The sequence below is a fragment of the Doryrhamphus excisus genome, chromosome 3, assembly GCF_030265055.1.
Source record: "Doryrhamphus excisus isolate RoL2022-K1 chromosome 3, RoL_Dexc_1.0, whole genome shotgun sequence".
In the NCBI taxonomy this organism is placed as follows: domain Eukaryota; kingdom Metazoa; phylum Chordata; class Actinopteri; order Syngnathiformes; family Syngnathidae; genus Doryrhamphus; species Doryrhamphus excisus.
The window spans coordinates 30,744-54,656 of record NC_080468.1 but is presented as its reverse complement, the minus strand read 5'-3'; the positions used below and the strand labels follow the sequence as shown (position 1 = coordinate 54,656).

The 23,913-nt window shown below is 40.3% G+C and overlaps 5 protein-coding genes across 11 annotated transcripts; all 5 read right to left on the bottom strand.

The window, feature by feature from the left end:
• Positions 1-1,389: 1,389 nt before the first annotated feature.
• LOC131126493 (uncharacterized) lies at positions 1,390-4,527 on the bottom strand. Of its 2 annotated transcripts, XM_058069103.1 has the most exons (4): positions 3,499-4,527; positions 3,153-3,308; positions 2,281-2,373; positions 1,390-1,850 (listed from the first exon to the last, which is right to left on the bottom strand). In XM_058069103.1, exons 1-4 carry the CDS (start codon positions 3,547-3,549, stop codon positions 1,539-1,541), a joined length of 612 nt encoding a protein of 203 aa, XP_057925086.1. In that variant the 5' UTR covers positions 3,550-4,527; the 3' UTR covers positions 1,390-1,538. The 2 variants fall into 2 exon arrangements, with proteins under 2 accessions (XP_057925086.1, XP_057925085.1); XM_058069102.1 differs by lacking the exon at positions 3,499-4,527 and having other exon boundaries at positions 3,153-3,443.
• LOC131126492 (uncharacterized) lies at positions 4,521-8,967 on the bottom strand. Of its 3 annotated transcripts, none has more exons than XR_009129168.1 (4): positions 8,161-8,451; positions 7,289-7,381; positions 6,412-6,858; positions 4,521-4,545 (listed from the first exon to the last, which is right to left on the bottom strand). XR_009129168.1 is itself a non-coding variant. In XM_058069101.1 (4 exons), the coding sequence occupies exons 1-4, from the start codon at positions 8,555-8,557 to the stop codon at positions 6,547-6,549; spliced, it is 612 nt and encodes a 203-aa protein (XP_057925084.1). In that variant the 5' UTR covers positions 8,558-8,967; the 3' UTR covers positions 5,925-6,546. The 3 variants fall into 3 exon arrangements, 2 of the variants coding, with proteins under 2 accessions (XP_057925084.1, XP_057925083.1); XM_058069101.1 differs by lacking the exon at positions 4,521-4,545 and adding an exon at positions 8,507-8,967 and having other exon boundaries at positions 5,925-6,858; positions 8,161-8,316; XM_058069100.1 differs by lacking the exon at positions 4,521-4,545 and having other exon boundaries at positions 5,925-6,858.
• A 792-nt stretch (positions 8,968-9,759) lies between these two features.
• Positions 9,760-13,370, bottom strand: LOC131125797 (uncharacterized). Of its 2 annotated transcripts, XM_058067669.1 has the most exons (4): positions 12,342-13,370; positions 11,996-12,151; positions 11,124-11,216; positions 9,760-10,693 (listed from the first exon to the last, which is right to left on the bottom strand). In XM_058067669.1, the coding sequence occupies exons 1-4, from the start codon at positions 12,390-12,392 to the stop codon at positions 10,382-10,384; spliced, it is 612 nt and encodes a 203-aa protein (XP_057923652.1). In that variant the 5' UTR covers positions 12,393-13,370; the 3' UTR covers positions 9,760-10,381. The 2 variants fall into 2 exon arrangements, with proteins under 2 accessions (XP_057923652.1, XP_057923651.1); XM_058067668.1 differs by lacking the exon at positions 12,342-13,370 and having other exon boundaries at positions 11,996-12,286.
• Positions 13,371-14,767: 1,397 nt separating this feature from the next.
• Positions 14,768-18,378, bottom strand: LOC131125794 (uncharacterized). 2 transcript variants are annotated; one of them, XM_058067665.1, is made up of 4 exons: positions 17,350-18,378; positions 17,004-17,159; positions 16,132-16,224; positions 14,768-15,701 (listed from the first exon to the last, which is right to left on the bottom strand). In XM_058067665.1, the coding sequence occupies exons 1-4, from the start codon at positions 17,398-17,400 to the stop codon at positions 15,390-15,392; spliced, it is 612 nt and encodes a 203-aa protein (XP_057923648.1). In that variant the 5' UTR covers positions 17,401-18,378; the 3' UTR covers positions 14,768-15,389. The 2 variants fall into 2 exon arrangements, with proteins under 2 accessions (XP_057923648.1, XP_057923647.1); XM_058067664.1 differs by lacking the exon at positions 17,350-18,378 and having other exon boundaries at positions 17,004-17,294.
• A 1,397-nt stretch (positions 18,379-19,775) lies between these two features.
• LOC131125793 (uncharacterized) lies at positions 19,776-23,386 on the bottom strand. Of its 2 annotated transcripts, XM_058067663.1 has the most exons (4): positions 22,358-23,386; positions 22,012-22,167; positions 21,140-21,232; positions 19,776-20,709 (listed from the first exon to the last, which is right to left on the bottom strand). In XM_058067663.1, exons 1-4 carry the CDS (start codon positions 22,406-22,408, stop codon positions 20,398-20,400), a joined length of 612 nt encoding a protein of 203 aa, XP_057923646.1. In that variant the 5' UTR covers positions 22,409-23,386; the 3' UTR covers positions 19,776-20,397. The 2 variants fall into 2 exon arrangements, with proteins under 2 accessions (XP_057923646.1, XP_057923645.1); XM_058067662.1 differs by lacking the exon at positions 22,358-23,386 and having other exon boundaries at positions 22,012-22,302.
• Positions 23,387-23,913: the final 527 nt, after the last annotated feature.

The following is a 23,913-nucleotide window of genomic DNA, read 5'->3' as shown; positions in this document are numbered from 1 at the left end:
TATGTATTCAAATATAGATTTTTAAATTACTTTTAGGTCTAATATTTATTTAATTGAATTTCAGACATTTTAGTACTTCAAGAACCTGCAGACATCCAAGGCAGCAGTATGAAACTAGGTTAGATCAAATTAAGACTTTTTAATGGCTAACATTTTAACTTAAATCACAACCTCGTGAATTCTAATTGAAACTCTTTACTTTTACACTTTTTAATGACTTACATATCATACACACAAGTTACAAACTGTCATAAACCCTCAGCTCAATTATTGCACACCACCTTTTATTTCAATATGTCTTTTCAAAGTCACCATACGGGCTGATCCAATCTTGTAGTCAACCAGTGGATAAGTATCAAGGAGTTCACTGGGTGCCACGAGAGTGAATGTTCTTGTGGGTGATGGACTGAGTTCAAAGGCTCTATAATGTTCTCTATACCAGCCACACAGCTCATTAACAATGTAGAATACACTGTCATGTAAAATGCAGATTTGGTTAATTTCACTAAATTCAGGCAATCCACCTGTTGTTCTGTGGGCCAGTATCATTCCCTTCCTATAGGTTATACCATTGGTTGTCACACACTGTGCAAGTTGAACCTCAGGTGTGTCTGGGAACTTCTGTCTGATGACTTGTGCTATCTCCTCTTTGAGTAAGTCTACTGGTAGAGTGGCTACAGCTGAGACGTCTAGGTCAGACTTATTTAGATGTGGAGAGCTGAAATGGTACGCAATCATCATCTGATGCTTTGAAGCTAATGAGAGGGGCACATTCTTGAAGCAGCTTGTGTGTCGGATAACCTGTTTAAAAAAGCTGTGTTTAGCCTCAAAGCGCAATGTCCACTATCCAACAAGTGGACCAAACAGCCTGATCATCTGGGGGTAGTGCTCCAAATAATGGTGTTTTGGTAGCAGCTTGATGTCTGGGAACAACGCTTGGTATCTCTGCCTGTGCTCTACAATTTTACTTTCCAAAAAAGCCAGCGAGTCATCACTATGCACAGGGGCAACAACAAGCTCTGTGATGTCCTTCAGGTCCATGAGAACAAGCGACGCAGGCTCATCTTCAGGTACAAGTGATCCAACCAAAAAAGGTAAGAACCGGAGCAAGCTCCAAGCATTTCCCCCCACTGTTTTCCTGCTGGAGAAACTTTGTGACACTGCATGAGGTTTGTTTGTCCTGTCAGCCCATTTGTAGGGAAACTTCAGAATGGCATTGTTCAGGTCAACTAATGTAAAATACTTTCTGGAAATAAGCACTGTTAAGCAACAAGCAAGCTCCACTGGGATTATACCCTCAAAAACATCATGGGCAAGATCAGGTGGATAGCCAAAGATGACATGAAAATGTGACAGATTTTGTGTGAAGTCACATTCCTTTTTCACTCCAAAACAACTTGTACCTGTATCTTGGACTTGTCTGACGTGAGTCTGATGTAGCTCCTTAGTTCTCAGACTAAAAGCATCAGTTGCGACAGAATTTAGTTAAATATCACTGCTTTTTCCTGTGCAAAATCAGTCAATCCAGTCTGAACTGTTCACTGATGGAGCCTGTTTTTCAGAGCAAGTGCTCTGTTGGAAAGTTTCCCTCGATCCAGTTCCATCCAGATCTTTTGAATTACCTCAAAAGTGTAGCGGAGGTCAGCAGGATAGCTGAGGTTCAGCGCATACATCAATCCAAATAAAACAGCAACACCTAATGCTACATTATCAAGGTTTTGTAACACCTTGATGCCTTCAAGAACAATGCCAATGTCCTCTGCTTCATCACTTGAAGCATGTTCTTTGACAACATATATACCAACTGTAGTGTCTTCAATGGCCTTGTTGATCGTGTTCTGATCCAGGCTCTGTGCAAAACAGACAAAAGGTAAGTAAAGAAGTTAGGTAAGTCAAACCTAATCACCAAGCCCCATCGAGAAAAGGATAAACAAAATAGTGACACTCGATCTAGTAAGGTCAAAGTTAGAATGGAGGCAAATTTAGAGACAACACAGGACTCTTTTTCAGCACACGCGCACAGATCAGACTGTTGGCAGGCAATCAGATATTTAATGAATTTCACAACAAGTCTTGAGAACCTTCTATTCTACCTGTAAGTTCATTTACCAGCAACAAGAAACGCTGTAATGATTTTTGGTTGTGAAACAGTAAAACAATTGACTTAAAAAACAGAATATACTATATTCTTTTAATCAATAAACAATTTCCACACAATGATCAAGAATGGGAACAAGAGAAGAGCGGAAGAAGAACACAAGCACCGATTCATATACATACCACATATTCCTGTAGGAGGTTATCTGGATCTTCGCCCATGTAGACACAGACTCCTTTAATGATGCACTCTCGTCCAGCATCTACATCATCACACTGAAAGGACATTTCTAGATTAGCATCTTAATTCACCACATGTGCCTTAAAGCGATACTCCACTTTGTAAGTTTAATCCACTAAATATGTAATATGTGAGACTTCGTATATCTCTCAATGGATGAAAATGCGGAAGCCTCGCAAGATCGACGCCATCTTGACATCCAGCTACAGGCTACAGTTGGCTAAAAACATGGTGTAAACGGCATCTTTCACGGTCAATTTTTAAAGTTGTGGCTCACAGACACTTGATTACACCACACAAGCAGGATGGAGACGTTTTGTGTTCTTTTTTTAACGTTTCATCTGTGGTCACCATTCACTGCCATTGTACTGGATGAGGCTACCCTCTTTCTCCTAAAACTCAAGCATTGTTTTGTGAACTGAAGATCTTCACTCATCACATCAGAATGGAGGAGAGTACATATTTAGTGGACTAATCTGGCAAAGTAGAATATCGCTTTAATCTCCTGGTATAAACTGTCCTATGGGTGCACATTTCTTTTCCTATGTATGCAAGTTTCCTATGACTGTGAGAGCCTTGCCGTGTACTCCATGTGAGAGGAGGACTGAAGGGACTTAGAAAAAGAGGAAGTAGAAAATAGAAACAGGAAAAAAACAGAAAAGAAAGAGGAGGTAGACAAATATGAAGATAAATAAGGAAACAGAGGAACAGTTTAAGATGATACAAAAGGATGCAACAGTGAAAGGACAAAAATGAAAAGTAAATGCAAAATAGCAGAAAGAATTTTTGATTGCGAGAGCCCTGCATTACTTACATTGGCAATTTGTGCAGTGATTCTTTTGAGCCGTTCACCTAGCTGTCCTCCTCTCTTCTGGAACAGCCTTGTCAAGTTGTCAGTGTGGAGGTCCACCTGAGAAAAGAACTTGGACTGAAGTGGTACAGTCGTGATTCTCTTGAATTCAGCGTTGATCTGAAAAAGCACAGAGGATTCAGGGAGAATGTCACCATCACACAAAGCAGACCAGGACAGGCAAGAGGGAGATGAAGCACATACAAACGATGTGCTATCAGGTACATTAGCAATTTGCCAGTGCATACAAGCTTTTCATTTTAATCAACAGCAAATCTAAGATGAAAACCCAGCATGAGATCAGCCTTACCTCACTGACTTCAAACAAAGCAGGCCATCTCGCCATGAAATCATCCACCATCGGTGCATCACGAACAACCTCATGTCTTTCTCAATGCGAAAGTCTTTTCCATGTTGAGCTTGACAACCTCTCGGTTGTTCCTCTTCCTTACATCCAAGAGTAAAGCTTTCCGCATGGCTTCTAGACTCTCCTCAGTTTCTGCTGATGGGTATGTTGGGCAAAAATTAACTTCTGCTCTCTTTGCCTTTTTGATGCCAAAAGCTGCACTGTGCTTTCCAGCAGGTTTGTTTTTTATGGAGTTCACCGTCACTTCTGGGCATCCAAGTTTTCTCAGATGTGTGCGATAGTTAGACAGTTTATATTTTAAACTCATTTTCCATCCACCACATCCAGTGCTGGAGCCCTTCTCAGTTAAACATGCATGTCTCTTGATGAGACTCTGGGCTACCTGTTCCATCTCCTTATCAGTGACATACACTTTATACTGCACAATTTGCTGCACTAATCCAACAAGAATAGCTGACTTCAACTTGGGATCTGGAATAAGTGCAGTGCCATTTTGAATGTAAACTAAACCTGCCTGCTGAAGTTTTAACTCTGTGTCATAGGAGAACTTAGGTACATGAAACACAGCTGGACAGGAGGACCGTGAGCTTGTAGACTCACTTGATGACAGTATGTCTGTATCCACAAGTTCACCTGGCCGTGATGAAGAGCCAGTTGTTGAGCAAGGACTTGATGCTTGGAGGTGTAGGACTGAATTAAGCACAGTAGAGTTATCATCATGTTGCATAGTGGTGGGCCGACATATCAATAACTCTAAGAGTGCCTCTGTCGTCCACCTCTGACATTGAGGTTAAGTTGAGAAACTCGTTTCCAAACAAGGAGTCCATGAATTGAAGTTTTAAGTTGCCCTGAAGTCCACATTGTCTCTTTACTTCAACAATAAGGTCATCAACTGTTTCAGGGAGTCCATGTGAGAGTGTCAACCTCTGAGAGCTGCCATCAGTCAATATGATCTTTAGGATCACAGGAGTATCCATCTTCAAAGCCACTCTGCAGAAACAAAGAAAATTAAACATCAGACATCAATATAATTGAAATGTAAAATCCAACAGTAAAAACCCATTTATCTATTACTGCATGCAGCAGGTATTTATAATGAAAATGTTTTTAAAACATAGTAGTGGATTTGGAAAAAAAGAGAAAATATGTAAAACACGGTAAATGCACATACAGGAGATTACATTTTCATAAACATTTATCAAAACCAATGCTGCAGGCAAGCTAGTTCATTTTACCTGCATATAAGTACTATAGATCAATATGAAAGCAGGATTAGCTTCAGTAGCAAGTAAGAGTTTTAAAATCAGAAGTGCTTTCGCTGATGCAGAAGTAAGATAAGATAAGATAAGATGCCTTTATTCGTCCCACAGTGGGGAAATTTGCAAGTAGAAATAGCACTAGTAGTAATGTTGACAAAAGTTAGTTTAAAAAGCTTATGCTGAAATAAACACCTTATGTATTCAAATATAGATTTTTAAATTACTTTTAGGTCTAATATTTATTTAATTGAATTTCAGACATTTTAGTACTTCAAGAACCTGCAGACATCCAAGGCAGAAGTATGAAACTAGGTTAGATCAAATTAAGACTTTTTAATGGCTAACATTTTAACTTAAATCACAACCTCGTGAATTCTAATTGAAACTCTTTACTTTTACACTTTTTAATGACTTACATATCATACACACAAGTTACAAACTGTCATAAACCCTCAGCTCAATTATTGCACACCACCTTTTATTTCAATATGTCTTTTCAAAGTCACCATACGGGCTGATCCAATCTTGTAGTCAACCAGTGGATAAGTATCAAGGAGTTCACTGGGTGCCACGAGAGTGAATGTTCTTGTGGGTGATGGACTGAGTTCAAAGGCTCTATAATGTTCTCTATACCAGCCACACAGCTCATTAACAATGTAGAATACACTGTCATGTAAAATGCAGATTTGGTTAATTTCACTAAATTCAGGCAATCCACCTGTTGTTCTGTGGGCCAGTATCATTCCCTTCCTATAGGTTATACCATTGGTTGTCACACACTGTGCAAGTTGAACCTCAGGTGTGTCTGGGAACTTCTGTCTGATGACTTGTGCTATCTCCTCTTTGAGTAAGTCTACTGGTAGAGTGGCTACAGCTGAGACGTCTAGGTCAGACTTATTTAGATGTGGAGAGCTGAAATGGTACGCAATCATCATCTGATGCTTTGAAGCTAATGAGAGGGGCACATTCTTGAAGCAGCTTGTGTGTCGGATAACCTGTTTAAAAAAGCTGTGTTTAGCCTCAAAGCGCAATGTCCACTATCCAACAAGTGGACCAAACAGCCTGATCATCTGGGGGTAGTGCTCCAAATAATGGTGTTTTGGTAGCAGCTTGATGTCTGGGAACAACGCTTGGTATCTCTGCCTGTGCTCTACAAGTTTACTTTCCAAAAAAGCCAGCGAGTCATCACTATGCACAGGGGCAACAACAAGCTCTGTGATGTCCTTCAGGTCCATGAGAACAAGCGACGCAGGCTCATCTTCAGGTACAAGTGATCCAACCAAAAAAGGTAAGAACCGGAGCAAGCTCCAAGCATTTCCCCCCACTGTTTTCCTGCTGGAGAAACTTTGTGACACTGCATGAGGTTTGTTTGTCCTGTCAGCCCATTTGTAGGGAAACTTCAGAATGGCATTGTTCAGGTCAACTAATGTAAAATACTTTCTGGAAATAAGCACTGTTAAGCAACAAGCAAGCTCCACTGGGATTATACCCTCAAAAACATCACGGGCAAGATCAGGTGGATAGCCAAAGATGACATGAAAATGTGACAGATTTTGTGTGAAGTCACATTCCTTTTTCACTCCAAAACAACTTGTACCTGTATCTTGGACTTGTCTGACGTGAGTCTGATGTAGCTCCTTAGTTCTCAGACTAAAAGCATCAGTTGCGACAGAATTTAGTTAAATATCACTGCTTTTTCCTGTGCAAAATCAGTCAATCCAGTCTGAACTGTTCACTGATGGAGCCTGTTTTTCAGAGCAAGTGCTCTGTTGGAAAGTTTCCCTCGATCCAGTTCCATCCAGATCTTTTGAATTACCTCAAAAGTGTAGCGGAGGTCAGCAGGATAGCTGAGGTTCAGCGCATACATCAATCCAAATAAAACAGCAACACCTAATGCTACATTATCAAGGTTTTGTAACACCTTGATGCCTTCAAGAACAATGCCAATGTCCTCTGCTTCATCACTTGAAGCATGTTCTTTGACAACATATATACCAACTGTAGTGTCTTCAATGGCCTTGTTGATCGTGTTCTGATCCAGGCTCTGTGCAAAACAGACAAAAGGTAAGTAAAGAAGTTAGGTAAGTCAAACCTAATCACCAAGCCCCATCGAGAAAAGGATAAACAAAATAGTGACACTCGATCTAGTAAGGTCAAAGTTAGAATGGAGGCAAATTTAGAGACAACACAGGACTCTTTTTCAGCACACGCGCACAGATCAGACTGTTGGCAGGCAATCAGATATTTAATGAATTTCACAACAAGTCTTGAGAACCTTCTATTCTACCTGTAAGTTCATTTACCAGCAACAAGAAACGCTGTAATGATTTTTGGTTGTGAAACAGTAAAACAATTGACTTAAAAAACAGAATATACTATATTCTTTTAATCAATAAACAATTTCCACACAATGATCAAGAATGGGAACAAGAGAAGAGCGGAAGAAGAACACAAGCACCGATTCATATACATACCACATATTCCTGTAGGAGGTTATCTGGATCTTCGCCCATGTAGACACAGACTCCTTTAATGATGCACTCTCGTCCAGCATCTACATCATCACACTGAAAGGACATTTCTAGATTAGCATCTTAATTCACCACATGTGCCTTAAAGCGATACTCCACTTTGTAAGTTTAATCCACTAAATATGTAATATGTGAGACTTCGTATATCTCTCAATGGATGAAAATGCGGAAGCCTCGCAAGATCGACGCCATCTTGACATCCAGCTACAGGCTACAGTTGGCTAAAAACATGGTGTAAACGGCATCTTTCACGGTCAATTTTTAAAGTTGTGGCTCACAGACACTTGATTACACCACACAAGCAGGATGGAGACGTTTTGTGTTCTTTTTTTAACGTTTCATCTGTGGTCACCATTCACTGCCATTGTACTGGATGAGGCTACCCTCTTTCTCCTAAAACTCAAGCATTGTTTTGTGAACTGAAGATCTTCACTCATCACATCAGAATGGAGGAGAGTACATATTTAGTGGACTAATCTGGCAAAGTAGAATATCGCTTTAATCTCCTGGTATAAACTGTCCTATGGGTGCACATTTCTTTTCCTATGTATGCAAGTTTCCTATGACTGTGAGAGCCTTGCCGTGTACTCCATGTGAGAGGAGGACTGAAGGGACTTAGAAAAAGAGGAAGTAGAAAATAGAAACAGGAAAAAAACAGAAAAGAAAGAGGAGGTAGACAAATATGAAGATAAATAAGGAAACAGAGGAACAGTTTAAGATGATACAAAAGGATGCAACAGTGAAAGGACAAAAATGAAAAGTAAATGCAAAATAGCAGAAAGAATTTTTGATTGCGAGAGCCCTGCATTACTTACATTGGCAATTTGTGCAGTGATTCTTTTGAGCCGTTCACCTAGCTGTCCTCCTCTCTTCTGGAACAGCCTTGTCAAGTTGTCAGTGTGGAGGTCCACCTGAGAAAAGAACTTGGACTGAAGTGGTACAGTCGTGATTCTCTTGAATTCAGCGTTGATCTGAAAAAGCACAGAGGATTCAGGGAGAATGTCACCATCACACAAAGCAGACCAGGACAGGCAAGAGGGAGATGAAGCACATACAAACGATGTGCTATCAGGTACATTAGCAATTTGCCAGTGCATACAAGCTTTTCATTTTAATCAACAGCAAATCTAAGATGAAAACCCAGCATGAGATCAGCCTTACCTCACTGACTTCAAACAAAGCAGGCCATCTCGCCATGAAATCATCCACCATCGGTGCATCACGAACAACCTCATGTCTTTCTCAATGCGAAAGTCTTTTCCATGTTGAGCTTGACAACCTCTCGGTTGTTCCTCTTCCTTACATCCAAGAGTAAAGCTTTCCGCATGGCTTCTAGACTCTCCTCAGTTTCTGCTGATGGGTATGTTGGGCAAAAATTAACTTCTGCTCTCTTTGCCTTTTTGATGCCAAAAGCTGCACTGTGCTTTCCAGCAGGTTTGTTTTTTATGGAGTTCACCGTCACTTCTGGGCATCCAAGTTTTCTCAGATGTGTGCGATAGTTAGACAGTTTATATTTTAAACTCATTTTCCATCCACCACATCCAGTGCTGGAGCCCTTCTCAGTTAAACATGCATGTCTCTTGATGAGACTCTGGGCTACCTGTTCCATCTCCTTATCAGTGACATACACTTTATACTGCACAATTTGCTGCACTAATCCAACAAGAATAGCTGACTTCAACTTTGAAACTCTTTACTTTTACACTTTTTAATGACTTACATATCATACACACAAGTTACAAACTGTCATAAACCCTCAGCTCAATTATTGCACACCACCTTTTATTTCAATATGTCTTTTCAAAGTCACCATACGGGCTGATCCAATCTTGTAGTCAACCAGTGGATAAGTATCAAGGAGTTCACTGGGTGCCACGAGAGTGAATGTTCTTGTGGGTGATGGACTGAGTTCAAAGGCTCTATAATGTTCTCTATACCAGCCACACAGCTCATTAACAATGTAGAATACACTGTCATGTAAAATGCAGATTTGGTTAATTTCACTAAATTCAGGCAATCCACCTGTTGTTCTGTGGGCCAGTATCATTCCCTTCCTATAGGTTATACCATTGGTTGTCACACACTGTGCAAGTTGAACCTCAGGTGTGTCTGGGAACTTCTGTCTGATGACTTGTGCTATCTCCTCTTTGAGTAAGTCTACTGGTAGAGTGGCTACAGCTGAGACGTCTAGGTCAGACTTATTTAGATGTGGAGAGCTGAAATGGTACGCAATCATCATCTGATGCTTTGAAGCTAATGAGAGGGGCACATTCTTGAAGCAGCTTGTGTGTCGGATAACCTGTTTAAAAAAGCTGTGTTTAGCCTCAAAGCGCAATGTCCACTATCCAACAAGTGGACCAAACAGCCTGATCATCTGGGGGTAGTGCTCCAAATAATGGTGTTTTGGTAGCAGCTTGATGTCTGGGAACAACGCTTGGTATCTCTGCCTGTGCTCTACAAGTTTACTTTCCAAAAAAGCCAGCGAGTCATCACTATGCACAGGGGCAACAACAAGCTCTGTGATGTCCTTCAGGTCCATGAGAACAAGCGACGCAGGCTCATCTTCAGGTACAAGTGATCCAACCAAAAAAGGTAAGAACCGGAGCAAGCTCCAAGCATTTCCCCCCACTGTTTTCCTGCTGGAGAAACTTTGTGACACTGCATGAGGTTTGTTTGTCCTGTCAGCCCATTTGTAGGGAAACTTCAGAATGGCATTGTTCAGGTCAACTAATGTAAAATACTTTCTGGAAATAAGCACTGTTAAGCAACAAGCAAGCTCCACTGGGATTATACCCTCAAAAACATCACGGGCAAGATCAGGTGGATAGCCAAAGATGACATGAAAATGTGACAGATTTTGTGTGAAGTCACATTCCTTTTTCACTCCAAAACAACTTGTACCTGTATCTTGGACTTGTCTGACGTGAGTCTGATGTAGCTCCTTAGTTCTCAGACTAAAAGCATCAGTTGCGACAGAATTTAGTTAAATATCACTGCTTTTTCCTGTGCAAAATCAGTCAATCCAGTCTGAACTGTTCACTGATGGAGCCTGTTTTTCAGAGCAAGTGCTCTGTTGGAAAGTTTCCCTCGATCCAGTTCCATCCAGATCTTTTGAATTACCTCAAAAGTGTAGCGGAGGTCAGCAGGATAGCTGAGGTTCAGCGCATACATCAATCCAAATAAAACAGCAACACCTAATGCTACATTATCAAGGTTTTGTAACACCTTGATGCCTTCAAGAACAATGCCAATGTCCTCTGCTTCATCACTTGAAGCATGTTCTTTGACAACATATATACCAACTGTAGTGTCTTCAATGGCCTTGTTGATCGTGTTCTGATCCAGGCTCTGTGCAAAACAGACAAAAGGTAAGTAAAGAAGTTAGGTAAGTCAAACCTAATCACCAAGCCCCATCGAGAAAAGGATAAACAAAATAGTGACACTCGATCTAGTAAGGTCAAAGTTAGAATGGAGGCAAATTTAGAGACAACACAGGACTCTTTTTCAGCACACGCGCACAGATCAGACTGTTGGCAGGCAATCAGATATTTAATGAATTTCACAACAAGTCTTGAGAACCTTCTATTCTACCTGTAAGTTCATTTACCAGCAACAAGAAACGCTGTAATGATTTTTGGTTGTGAAACAGTAAAACAATTGACTTAAAAAACAGAATATACTATATTCTTTTAATCAATAAACAATTTCCACACAATGATCAAGAATGGGAACAAGAGAAGAGCGGAAGAAGAACACAAGCACCGATTCATATACATACCACATATTCCTGTAGGAGGTTATCTGGATCTTCGCCCATGTAGACACAGACTCCTTTAATGATGCACTCTCGTCCAGCATCTACATCATCACACTGAAAGGACATTTCTAGATTAGCATCTTAATTCACCACATGTGCCTTAAAGCGATACTCCACTTTGTAAGTTTAATCCACTAAATATGTAATATGTGAGACTTCGTATATCTCTCAATGGATGAAAATGCGGAAGCCTCGCAAGATCGACGCCATCTTGACATCCAGCTACAGGCTACAGTTGGCTAAAAACATGGTGTAAACGGCATCTTTCACGGTCAATTTTTAAAGTTGTGGCTCACAGACACTTGATTACACCACACAAGCAGGATGGAGACGTTTTGTGTTCTTTTTTTAACGTTTCATCTGTGGTCACCATTCACTGCCATTGTACTGGATGAGGCTACCCTCTTTCTCCTAAAACTCAAGCATTGTTTTGTGAACTGAAGATCTTCACTCATCACATCAGAATGGAGGAGAGTACATATTTAGTGGACTAATCTGGCAAAGTAGAATATCGCTTTAATCTCCTGGTATAAACTGTCCTATGGGTGCACATTTCTTTTCCTATGTATGCAAGTTTCCTATGACTGTGAGAGCCTTGCCGTGTACTCCATGTGAGAGGAGGACTGAAGGGACTTAGAAAAAGAGGAAGTAGAAAATAGAAACAGGAAAAAAACAGAAAAGAAAGAGGAGGTAGACAAATATGAAGATAAATAAGGAAACAGAGGAACAGTTTAAGATGATACAAAAGGATGCAACAGTGAAAGGACAAAAATGAAAAGTAAATGCAAAATAGCAGAAAGAATTTTTGATTGCGAGAGCCCTGCATTACTTACATTGGCAATTTGTGCAGTGATTCTTTTGAGCCGTTCACCTAGCTGTCCTCCTCTCTTCTGGAACAGCCTTGTCAAGTTGTCAGTGTGGAGGTCCACCTGAGAAAAGAACTTGGACTGAAGTGGTACAGTCGTGATTCTCTTGAATTCAGCGTTGATCTGAAAAAGCACAGAGGATTCAGGGAGAATGTCACCATCACACAAAGCAGACCAGGACAGGCAAGAGGGAGATGAAGCACATACAAACGATGTGCTATCAGGTACATTAGCAATTTGCCAGTGCATACAAGCTTTTCATTTTAATCAACAGCAAATCTAAGATGAAAACCCAGCATGAGATCAGCCTTACCTCACTGACTTCAAACAAAGCAGGCCATCTCGCCATGAAATCATCCACCATCGGTGCATCACGAACAACCTCATGTCTTTCTCAATGCGAAAGTCTTTTCCATGTTGAGCTTGACAACCTCTCGGTTGTTCCTCTTCCTTACATCCAAGAGTAAAGCTTTCCGCATGGCTTCTAGACTCTCCTCAGTTTCTGCTGATGGGTATGTTGGGCAAAAATTAACTTCTGCTCTCTTTGCCTTTTTGATGCCAAAAGCTGCACTGTGCTTTCCAGCAGGTTTGTTTTTTATGGAGTTCACCGTCACTTCTGGGCATCCAAGTTTTCTCAGATGTGTGCGATAGTTAGACAGTTTATATTTTAAACTCATTTTCCATCCACCACATCCAGTGCTGGAGCCCTTCTCAGTTAAACATGCATGTCTCTTGATGAGACTCTGGGCTACCTGTTCCATCTCCTTATCAGTGACATACACTTTATACTGCACAATTTGCTGCACTAATCCAACAAGAATAGCTGACTTCAACTTGGGATCTGGAATAAGTGCAGTGCCATTTTGAATGTAAACTAAACCTGCCTGCTGAAGTTTTAACTCTGTGTCATAGGAGAACTTAGGTACATGAAACACAGCTGGACAGGAGGACCGTGAGCTTGTAGACTCACTTGATGACAGTATGTCTGTATCCACAAGTTCACCTGGCCGTGATGAAGAGCCAGTTGTTGAGCAAGGACTTGATGCTTGGAGGTGTAGGACTGAATTAAGCACAGTAGAGTTATCATCATGTTGCATAGTGGTGGGCCGACATATCAATAACTCTAAGAGTGCCTCTGTCGTCCACCTCTGACATTGAGGTTAAGTTGAGAAACTCGTTTCCAAACAAGGAGTCCATGAATTGAAGTTTTAAGTTGCCCTGAAGTCCACATTGTCTCTTTACTTCAACAATAAGGTCATCAACTGTTTCAGGGAGTCCATGTGAGAGTGTCAACCTCTGAGAGCTGCCATCAGTCAATATGATCTTTAGGATCACAGGAGTATCCATCTTCAAAGCCACTCTGCAGAAACAAAGAAAATTAAACATCAGACATCAATATAATTGAAATGTAAAATCCAACAGTAAAAACCCATTTATCTATTACTGCATGCAGCAGGTATTTATAATGAAAATGTTTTTAAAACATAGTAGTGGATTTGGAAAAAAAGAGAAAATATGTAAAACACGGTAAATGCACATACAGGAGATTACATTTTCATAAACATTTATCAAAACCAATGCTGCAGGCAAGCTAGTTCATTTTACCTGCATATAAGTACTATAGATCAATATGAAAGCAGGATTAGCTTCAGTAGCAAGTAAGAGTTTTAAAATCAGAAGTGCTTTCGCTGATGCAGAAGTAAGATAAGATAAGATAAGATGCCTTTATTCGTCCCACAGTGGGGAAATTTGCAAGTAGAAATAGCACTAGTAGTAATGTTGACAAAAGTTAGTTTAAAAAGCTTATGCTGAAATAAACACCTTATGTATTCAAATATAGATTTTTAAATTACTTTTAGGTCTAATATTTATTTAATTGAATTTCAGACATTTTAGTACTTCAAGAACCTGCAGACATCCAAGGCAGAAGTATGAAACTAGGTTAGATCAAATTAAGACTTTTTAATGGCTAACATTTTAACTTAAATCACAACCTCGTGAATTCTAATTGAAACTCTTTACTTTTACACTTTTTAATGACTTACATATCATACACACAAGTTACAAACTGTCATAAACCCTCAGCTCAATTATTGCACACCACCTTTTATTTCAATATGTCTTTTCAAAGTCACCACACGGGCTGATCCAATCTTGTAGTCAACCAGTGGATAAGTATCAAGGAGTTCACTGGGTGCCACGAGAGTGAATGTTCTTGTGGGTGATGGACTGAGTTCAAAGGCTCTATAATGTTCTCTATACCAGCCACACAGCTCATTAACAATGTAGAATACACTGTCATGTAAAATGCAGATTTGGTTAATTTCACTAAATTCAGGCAATCCACCTGTTGTTCTGTGGGCCAGTATCATTCCCTTCCTATAGGTTATACCCTTGGTTGTCACACACTGTGCAAGTTGAACCTCAGGTGTGTCTGGGAACTTCTGTCTGATGACTTGTGCTATCTCCTCTTTGAGTAAGTCTACTGGTAGAGTGGCTACAGCTGAGACGTCTAGGTCAGACTTATTTAGATGTGGAGAGCTGAAATGGTACGCAATCATCATCTGATGCTTTGAAGCTAATGAGAGGGGCACATTCTTGAAGCAGCTTGTGTGTCGGATAACCTGTTTAAAAAAGCTGTGTTTAGCCTCAAAGCGCAATGTCCACTATCCAACAAGTGGACCAAACAGCCTGATCATCTGGGGGTAGTGCTCCAAATAATGGTGTTTTGGTAGCAGCTTGATGTCTGGGAACAACGCTTGGTATCTCTGCCTGTGCTCTACAAGTTTACTTTCCAAAAAAGCCAGCGAGTCATCACTATGCACAGGGGCAACAACAAGCTCTGTGATGTCCTTCAGGTCCATGAGAACAAGCGACGCAGGCTCATCTTCAGGTACAAGTGATCCAACCAAAAAAGGTAAGAACCGGAGCAAGCTCCAAGCATTTCCCCCCACTGTTTTCCTGCTGGAGAAACTTTGTGACACTGCATGAGGTTTGTTTGTCCTGTCAGCCCATTTGTAGGGAAACTTCAGAATGGCATTGTTCAGGTCAACTAATGTAAAATACTTTCTGGAAATAAGCACTGTTAAGCAACAAGCAAGCTCCACTGGGATTATACCCTCAAAAACATCACGGGCAAGATCAGGTGGATAGCCAAAGATGACATGAAAATGTGACAGATTTTGTGTGAAGTCACATTCCTTTTTCACTCCAAAACAACTTGTACCTGTATCTTGGACTTGTCTGACGTGAGTCTGATGTAGCTCCTTAGTTCTCAGACTAAAAGCATCAGTTGCGACAGAATTTAGTTAAATATCACTGCTTTTTCCTGTGCAAAATCAGTCAATCCAGTCTGAACTGTTCACTGATGGAGCCTGTTTTTCAGAGCAAGTGCTCTGTTGGAAAGTTTCCCTCGATCCAGTTCCATCCAGATCTTTTGAATTACCTCAAAAGTGTAGCGGAGGTCAGCAGGATAGCTGAGGTTCAGCGCATACATCAATCCAAATAAAACAGCAACACCTAATGCTACATTATCAAGGTTTTGTAACACCTTGATGCCTTCAAGAACAATGCCAATGTCCTCTGCTTCATCACTTGAAGCATGTTCTTTGACAACATATATACCAACTGTAGTGTCTTCAATGGCCTTGTTGATCGTGTTCTGATCCAGGCTCTGTGCAAAACAGACAAAAGGTAAGTAAAGAAGTTAGGTAAGTCAAACCTAATCACCAAGCCCCATCGAGAAAAGGATAAACAAAATAGTGACACTCGATCTAGTAAGGTCAAAGTTAGAATGGAGGCAAATTTAGAGACAACACAGGACTCTTTTTCAGCACACGCGCACAGATCAGACTGTTGGCAGGCAATCAGATATTTAATGAATTTCACAACAAGTCTTGAGAACCTTCTATTCTACCTGTAAGTTCATTTACCAGCAACAAGAAACGCTGTAATGATTTTTGGTTGTGAAACAGTAAAACAATTGACTTAAAAAACAGAATATACTATATTCTTTTAATCAATAAACAATTTCCACACAATGATCAAGAATGGGAACAAGAGAAGAGCGGAAGAAGAACACAAGCACCGATTCATATACATACCACATATTCCTGTAGGAGGTTATCTGGATCTTCGCCCATGTAGACACAGACTCCTTTAATGATGCACTCTCGTCCAGCATCTACATCATCACACTGAAAGGACATTTCTAGATTAGCATCTTAATTCACCACATGTGCCTTAAAGCGATACTCCACTTTGTAAGTTTAATCCACTAAATATGTAATATGTGAGACTTCGTATATCTCTCAATGGATGAAAATGCGGAAGCCTCGCAAGATCGACGCCATCTTGACATCCAGCTACAGGCTACAGTTGGCTAAAAACATGGTGTAAACGGCATCTTTCACGGTCAATTTTTAAAGTTGTGGCTCACAGACACTTGATTACACCACACAAGCAGGATGGAGACGTTTTGTGTTCTTTTTTTAACGTTTCATCTGTGGTCACCATTCACTGCCATTGTACTGGATGAGGCTACCCTCTTTCTCCTAAAACTCAAGCATTGTTTTGTGAACTGAAGATCTTCACTCATCACATCAGAATGGAGGAGAGTACATATTTAGTGGACTAATCTGGCAAAGTAGAATATCGCTTTAATCTCCTGGTATAAACTGTCCTATGGGTGCACATTTCTTTTCCTATGTATGCAAGTTTCCTATGACTGTGAGAGCCTTGCCGTGTACTCCATGTGAGAGGAGGACTGAAGGGACTTAGAAAAAGAGGAAGTAGAAAATAGAAACAGGAAAAAAACAGAAAAGAAAGAGGAGGTAGACAAATATGAAGATAAATAAGGAAACAGAGGAACAGTTTAAGATGATACAAAAGGATGCAACAGTGAAAGGACAAAAATGAAAAGTAAATGCAAAATAGCAGAAAGAATTTTTGATTGCGAGAGCCCTGCATTACTTACATTGGCAATTTGTGCAGTGATTCTTTTGAGCCGTTCACCTAGCTGTCCTCCTCTCTTCTGGAACAGCCTTGTCAAGTTGTCAGTGTGGAGGTCCACCTGAGAAAAGAACTTGGACTGAAGTGGTACAGTCGTGATTCTCTTGAATTCAGCGTTGATCTGAAAAAGCACAGAGGATTCAGGGAGAATGTCACCATCACACAAAGCAGACCAGGACAGGCAAGAGGGAGATGAAGCACATACAAACGATGTGCTATCAGGTACATTAGCAATTTGCCAGTGCATACAAGCTTTTCATTTTAATCAACAGCAAATCTAAGATGAAAACCCAGCATGAGATCAGCCTTACCTCACTGACTTCAAACAAAGCAGGCCATCTCGCCATGAAATCATCCACCATCGGTGCATCACGAACAACCTCATGTCTTTCTCAATGCGAAAGTCTTTTCCATGTTGAGCTTGACAACCTCTCGGTTGTTCCTCTTCCTTACATCCAAGAGTAAAGCTTTCCGCATGGCTTCTAGACTCTCCTCAGTTTCTGCTGATGGGTATGTTGGGCAAAAATTAACTTCTGCTCTCTTTGCCTTTTTGATGCCAAAAGCTGCACTGTGCTTTCCAGCAGGTTTGTTTTTTATGGAGTTCACCGTCACTTCTGGGCATCCAAGTTTTCTCAGATGTGTGCGATAGTTAGACAGTTTATATTTTAAACTCATTTTCCATCCACCACATCCAGTGCTGGAGCCCTTCTCAGTTAAACATGCATGTCTCTTGATGAGACTCTGGGCTACCTGTTCCATCTCCTTATCAGTGACATACACTTTATACTGCACAATTTGCTGCACTAATCCAACAAGAATAGCTGACTTCAACTTGGGATCTGGAATAAGTGCAGTGCCATTTTGAATGTAAACTAAACCTGCCTGCTGAAGTTTTAACTCTGTGTCATAGGAGAACTTAGGTACATGAAACACAGCTGGACAGGAGGACCGTGAGCTTGTAGACTCACTTGATGACAGTATGTCTGTATCCACAAGTTCACCTGGCCGTGATGAAGAGCCAGTTGTTGAGCAAGGACTTGATGCTTGGAGGTGTAGGACTGAATTAAGCACAGTAGAGTTATCATCATGTTGCATAGTGGTGGGCCGACATATCAATAACTCTAAGAGTGCCTCTGTCGTCCACCTCTGACATTGAGGTTAAGTTGAGAAACTCGTTTCCAAACAAGGAGTCCATGAATTGAAGTTTTAAGTTGCCCTGAAGTCCACATTGTCTCTTTACTTCAACAATAAGGTCATCAACTGTTTCAGGGAGTCCATGTGAGAGTGTCAACCTCTGAGAGCTGCCATCAGTCAATATGATCTTTAGGATCACAGGAGTATCCATCTTCAAAGCCACTCTGCAGAAACAAAGAAAATTAAACATCAGACATCAATATAATTGAAATGTAAAATCCAACAGTAAAAACCCATTTATCTATTACTGCATGCAGCAGGTATTTATAATGAAAATGTTTTTAAAACATAGTAGTGGATTTGGAAAAAAAGAGAAAATATGTAAAACACGGTAAATGCACATACAGGAGATTACATTTTCATAAACATTTATCAAAACCAATGCTGCAGGCAAGCTAGTTCATTTTACCTGCATATAAGTACTATAGATCAATATGAAAGCAGGATTAGCTTCAGTAGCAAGTAAGAGTTTTAAAATCAGAAGTGCTTTCGCTGATGCAGAAGTAAGATAAGATAAGATAAGATGCCTTTATTCGTCCCACAGTGGGGAAATTTGCAAGTAGAAATAGCACTAGTAGTAATGTTGACAAAAGTTAGTTTAAAAAGCTTATGCTGAAATAAACACCTTATGTATTCAAATATAGATTTTTAAATTACTTTTAGGTCTAATATTTATTTAATTGAATTTCAGACATTTTAGTACTTCAAGAACCTGCAGACATCCAAGGCAGAAGTATGAAACTAGGTTAGATCAAATTAAGACTTTTTAATGGCTAACATTTTAACTTAAATCACAACCTCGTGAATTCTAATTGAAACTCTTTACTTTTACACTTTTTAATGACTTACATATCATACACACAAGTTACAAACTGTCATAAACCCTCAGCTCAATTATTGCACACCACCTTTTATTTCAATATGTCTTTTCAAAGTCACCACACGGGCTGATCCAATCTTGTAGTCAACCAGTGGATAAGTATCAAGGAGTTCACTGGGTGCCACGAGAGTGAATGTTCTTGTGGGTGATGGACTGAGTTCAAAGGCTCTATAATGTTCTCTATACCAGCCACACAGCTCATTAACAATGTAGAATACACTGTCATGTAAAATGCAGATTTGGTTAATTTCACTAAATTCAGGCAATCCACCTGTTGTTCTGTGGGCCAGTATCATTCCCTTCCTATAGGTTATACCCTTGGTTGTCACACACTGTGCAAGTTGAACCTCAGGTGTGTCTGGGAACTTCTGTCTGATGACTTGTGCTATCTCCTCTTTGAGTAAGTCTACTGGTAGAGTGGCTACAGCTGAGACGTCTAGGTCAGACTTATTTAGATGTGGAGAGCTGAAATGGTACGCAATCATCATCTGATGCTTTGAAGCTAATGAGAGGGGCACATTCTTGAAGCAGCTTGTGTGTCGGATAACCTGTTTAAAAAAGCTGTGTTTAGCCTCAAAGCGCAATGTCCACTATCCAACAAGTGGACCAAACAGCCTGATCATCTGGGGGTAGTGCTCCAAATAATGGTGTTTTGGTAGCAGCTTGATGTCTGGGAACAACGCTTGGTATCTCTGCCTGTGCTCTACAAGTTTACTTTCCAAAAAAGCCAGCGAGTCATCACTATGCACAGGGGCAACAACAAGCTCTGTGATGTCCTTCAGGTCCATGAGAACAAGCGACGCAGGCTCATCTTCAGGTACAAGTGATCCAACCAAAAAAGGTAAGAACCGGAGCAAGCTCCAAGCATTTCCCCCCACTGTTTTCCTGCTGGAGAAACTTTGTGACACTGCATGAGGTTTGTTTGTCCTGTCAGCCCATTTGTAGGGAAACTTCAGAATGGCATTGTTCAGGTCAACTAATGTAAAATACTTTCTGGAAATAAGCACTGTTAAGCAACAAGCAAGCTCCACTGGGATTATACCCTCAAAAACATCACGGGCAAGATCAGGTGGATAGCCAAAGATGACATGAAAATGTGACAGATTTTGTGTGAAGTCACATTCCTTTTTCACTCCAAAACAACTTGTACCTGTATCTTGGACTTGTCTGACGTGAGTCTGATGTAGCTCCTTAGTTCTCAGACTAAAAGCATCAGTTGCGACAGAATTTAGTTAAATATCACTGCTTTTTCCTGTGCAAAATCAGTCAATCCAGTCTGAACTGTTCACTGATGGAGCCTGTTTTTCAGAGCAAGTGCTCTGTTGGAAAGTTTCCCTCGATCCAGTTCCATCCAGATCTTTTGAATTACCTCAAAAGTGTAGCGGAGGTCAGCAGGATAGCTGAGGTTCAGCGCATACATCAATCCAAATAAAACAGCAACACCTAATGCTACATTATCAAGGTTTTGTAACACCTTGATGCCTTCAAGAACAATGCCAATGTCCTCTGCTTCATCACTTGAAGCATGTTCTTTGACAACATATATACCAACTGTAGTGTCTTCAATGGCCTTGTTGATCGTGTTCTGATCCAGGCTCTGTGCAAAACAGACAAAAGGTAAGTAAAGAAGTTAGGTAAGTCAAACCTAATCACCAAGCCCCATCGAGAAAAGGATAAACAAAATAGTGACACTCGATCTAGTAAGGTCAAAGTTAGAATGGAGGCAAATTTAGAGACAACACAGGACTCTTTTTCAGCACACGCGCACAGATCAGACTGTTGGCAGGCAATCAGATATTTAATGAATTTCACAACAAGTCTTGAGAACCTTCTATTCTACCTGTAAGTTCATTTACCAGCAACAAGAAACGCTGTAATGATTTTTGGTTGTGAAACAGTAAAACAATTGACTTAAAAAACAGAATATACTATATTCTTTTAATCAATAAACAATTTCCACACAATGATCAAGAATGGGAACAAGAGAAGAGCGGAAGAAGAACACAAGCACCGATTCATATACATACCACATATTCCTGTAGGAGGTTATCTGGATCTTCGCCCATGTAGACACAGACTCCTTTAATGATGCACTCTCGTCCAGCATCTACATCATCACACTGAAAGGACATTTCTAGATTAGCATCTTAATTCACCACATGTGCCTTAAAGCGATACTCCACTTTGTAAGTTTAATCCACTAAATATGTAATATGTGAGACTTCGTATATCTCTCAATGGATGAAAATGCGGAAGCCTCGCAAGATCGACGCCATCTTGACATCCAGCTACAGGCTACAGTTGGCTAAAAACATGGTGTAAACGGCATCTTTCACGGTCAATTTTTAAAGTTGTGGCTCACAGACACTTGATTACACCACACAAGCAGGATGGAGACGTTTTGTGTTCTTTTTTTAACGTTTCATCTGTGGTCACCATTCACTGCCATTGTACTGGATGAGGCTACCCTCTTTCTCCTAAAACTCAAGCATTGTTTTGTGAACTGAAGATCTTCACTCATCACATCAGAATGGAGGAGAGTACATATTTAGTGGACTAATCTGGCAAAGTAGAATATCGCTTTAATCTCCTGGTATAAACTGTCCTATGGGTGCACATTTCTTTTCCTATGTATGCAAGTTTCCTATGACTGTGAGAGCCTTGCCGTGTACTCCATGTGAGAGGAGGACTGAAGGGACTTAGAAAAAGAGGAAGTAGAAAATAGAAACAGGAAAAAAACAGAAAAGAAAGAGGAGGTAGACAAATATGAAGATAAATAAGGAAACAGAGGAACAGTTTAAGATGATACAAAAGGATGCAACAGTGAAAGGACAAAAATGAAAAGTAAATGCAAAATAGCAGAAAGAATTTTTGATTGCGAGAGCCCTGCATTACTTACATTGGCAATTTGTGCAGTGATTCTTTTGAGCCGTTCACCTAGCTGTCCTCCTCTCTTCTGGAACAGCCTTGTCAAGTTGTCAGTGTGGAGGTCCACCTGAGAAAAGAACTTGGACTGAAGTGGTACAGTCGTGATTCTCTTGAATTCAGCGTTGATCTGAAAAAGCACAGAGGATTCAGGGAGAATGTCACCATCACACAAAGCAGACCAGGACAGGCAAGAGGGAGATGAAGCACATACAAACGATGTGCTATCAGGTACATTAGCAATTTGCCAGTGCATACAAGCTTTTCATTTTAATCAACAGCAAATCTAAGATGAAAACCCAGCATGAGATCAGCCTTACCTCACTGACTTCAAACAAAGCAGGCCATCTCGCCATGAAATCATCCACCATCGGTGCATCACGAACAACCTCATGTCTTTCTCAATGCGAAAGTCTTTTCCATGTTGAGCTTGACAACCTCTCGGTTGTTCCTCTTCCTTACATCCAAGAGTAAAGCTTTCCGCATGGCTTCTAGACTCTCCTCAGTTTCTGCTGATGGGTATGTTGGGCAAAAATTAACTTCTGCTCTCTTTGCCTTTTTGATGCCAAAAGCTGCACTGTGCTTTCCAGCAGGTTTGTTTTTTATGGAGTTCACCGTCACTTCTGGGCATCCAAGTTTTCTCAGATGTGTGCGATAGTTAGACAGTTTATATTTTAAACTCATTTTCCATCCACCACATCCAGTGCTGGAGCCCTTCTCAGTTAAACATGCATGTCTCTTGATGAGACTCTGGGCTACCTGTTCCATCTCCTTATCAGTGACATACACTTTATACTGCACAATTTGCTGCACTAATCCAACAAGAATAGCTGACTTCAACTTGGGATCTGGAATAAGTGCAGTGCCATTTTGAATGTAAACTAAACCTGCCTGCTGAAGTTTTAACTCTGTGTCATAGGAGAACTTAGGTACATGAAACACAGCTGGACAGGAGGACCGTGAGCTTGTAGACTCACTTGATGACAGTATGTCTGTATCCACAAGTTCACCTGGCCGTGATGAAGAGCCAGTTGTTGAGCAAGGACTTGATGCTTGGAGGTGTAGGACTGAATTAAGCACAGTAGAGTTATCATCATGTTGCATAGTGGTGGGCCGACATATCAATAACTCTAAGAGTGCCTCTGTCGTCCACCTCTGACATTGAGGTTAAGTTGAGAAACTCGTTTCCAAACAAGGAGTCCATGAATTGAAGTTTTAAGTTGCCCTGAAGTCCACATTGTCTCTTTACTTCAACAATAAGGTCATCAACTGTTTCAGGGAGTCCATGTGAGAGTGTCAACCTCTGAGAGCTGCCATCAGTCAATATGATCTTTAGGATCACAGGAGTATCCATCTTCAAAGCCACTCTGCAGAAACAAAGAAAATTAAACATCAGACATCAATATAATTGAAATGTAAAATCCAACAGTAAAAACCCATTTATCTATTACTGCATGCAGCAGGTATTTATAATGAAAATGTTTTTAAAACATAGTAGTGGATTTGGAAAAAAAGAGAAAATATGTAAAACACGGTAAATGCACATACAGGAGATTACATTTTCATAAACATTTATCAAAACCAATGCTGCAGGCAAGCTAGTTCATTTTACCTGCATATAAGTACTATAGATCAATATGAAAGCAGGATTAGCTTCAGTAGCAAGTAAGAGTTTTAAAATCAGAAGTGCTTTCGCTGATGCAGAAGTAAGATAAGATAAGATAAGATGCCTTTATTCGTCCCACAGTGGGGAAATTTGCAAGTAGAAATAGCACTAGTAGTAATGTTGACAAAAGTTAGTTTAAAAAGCTTATGCTGAAATAAACACCTTATGTATTCAAATATAGATTTTTAAATTACTTTTAGGTCTAATATT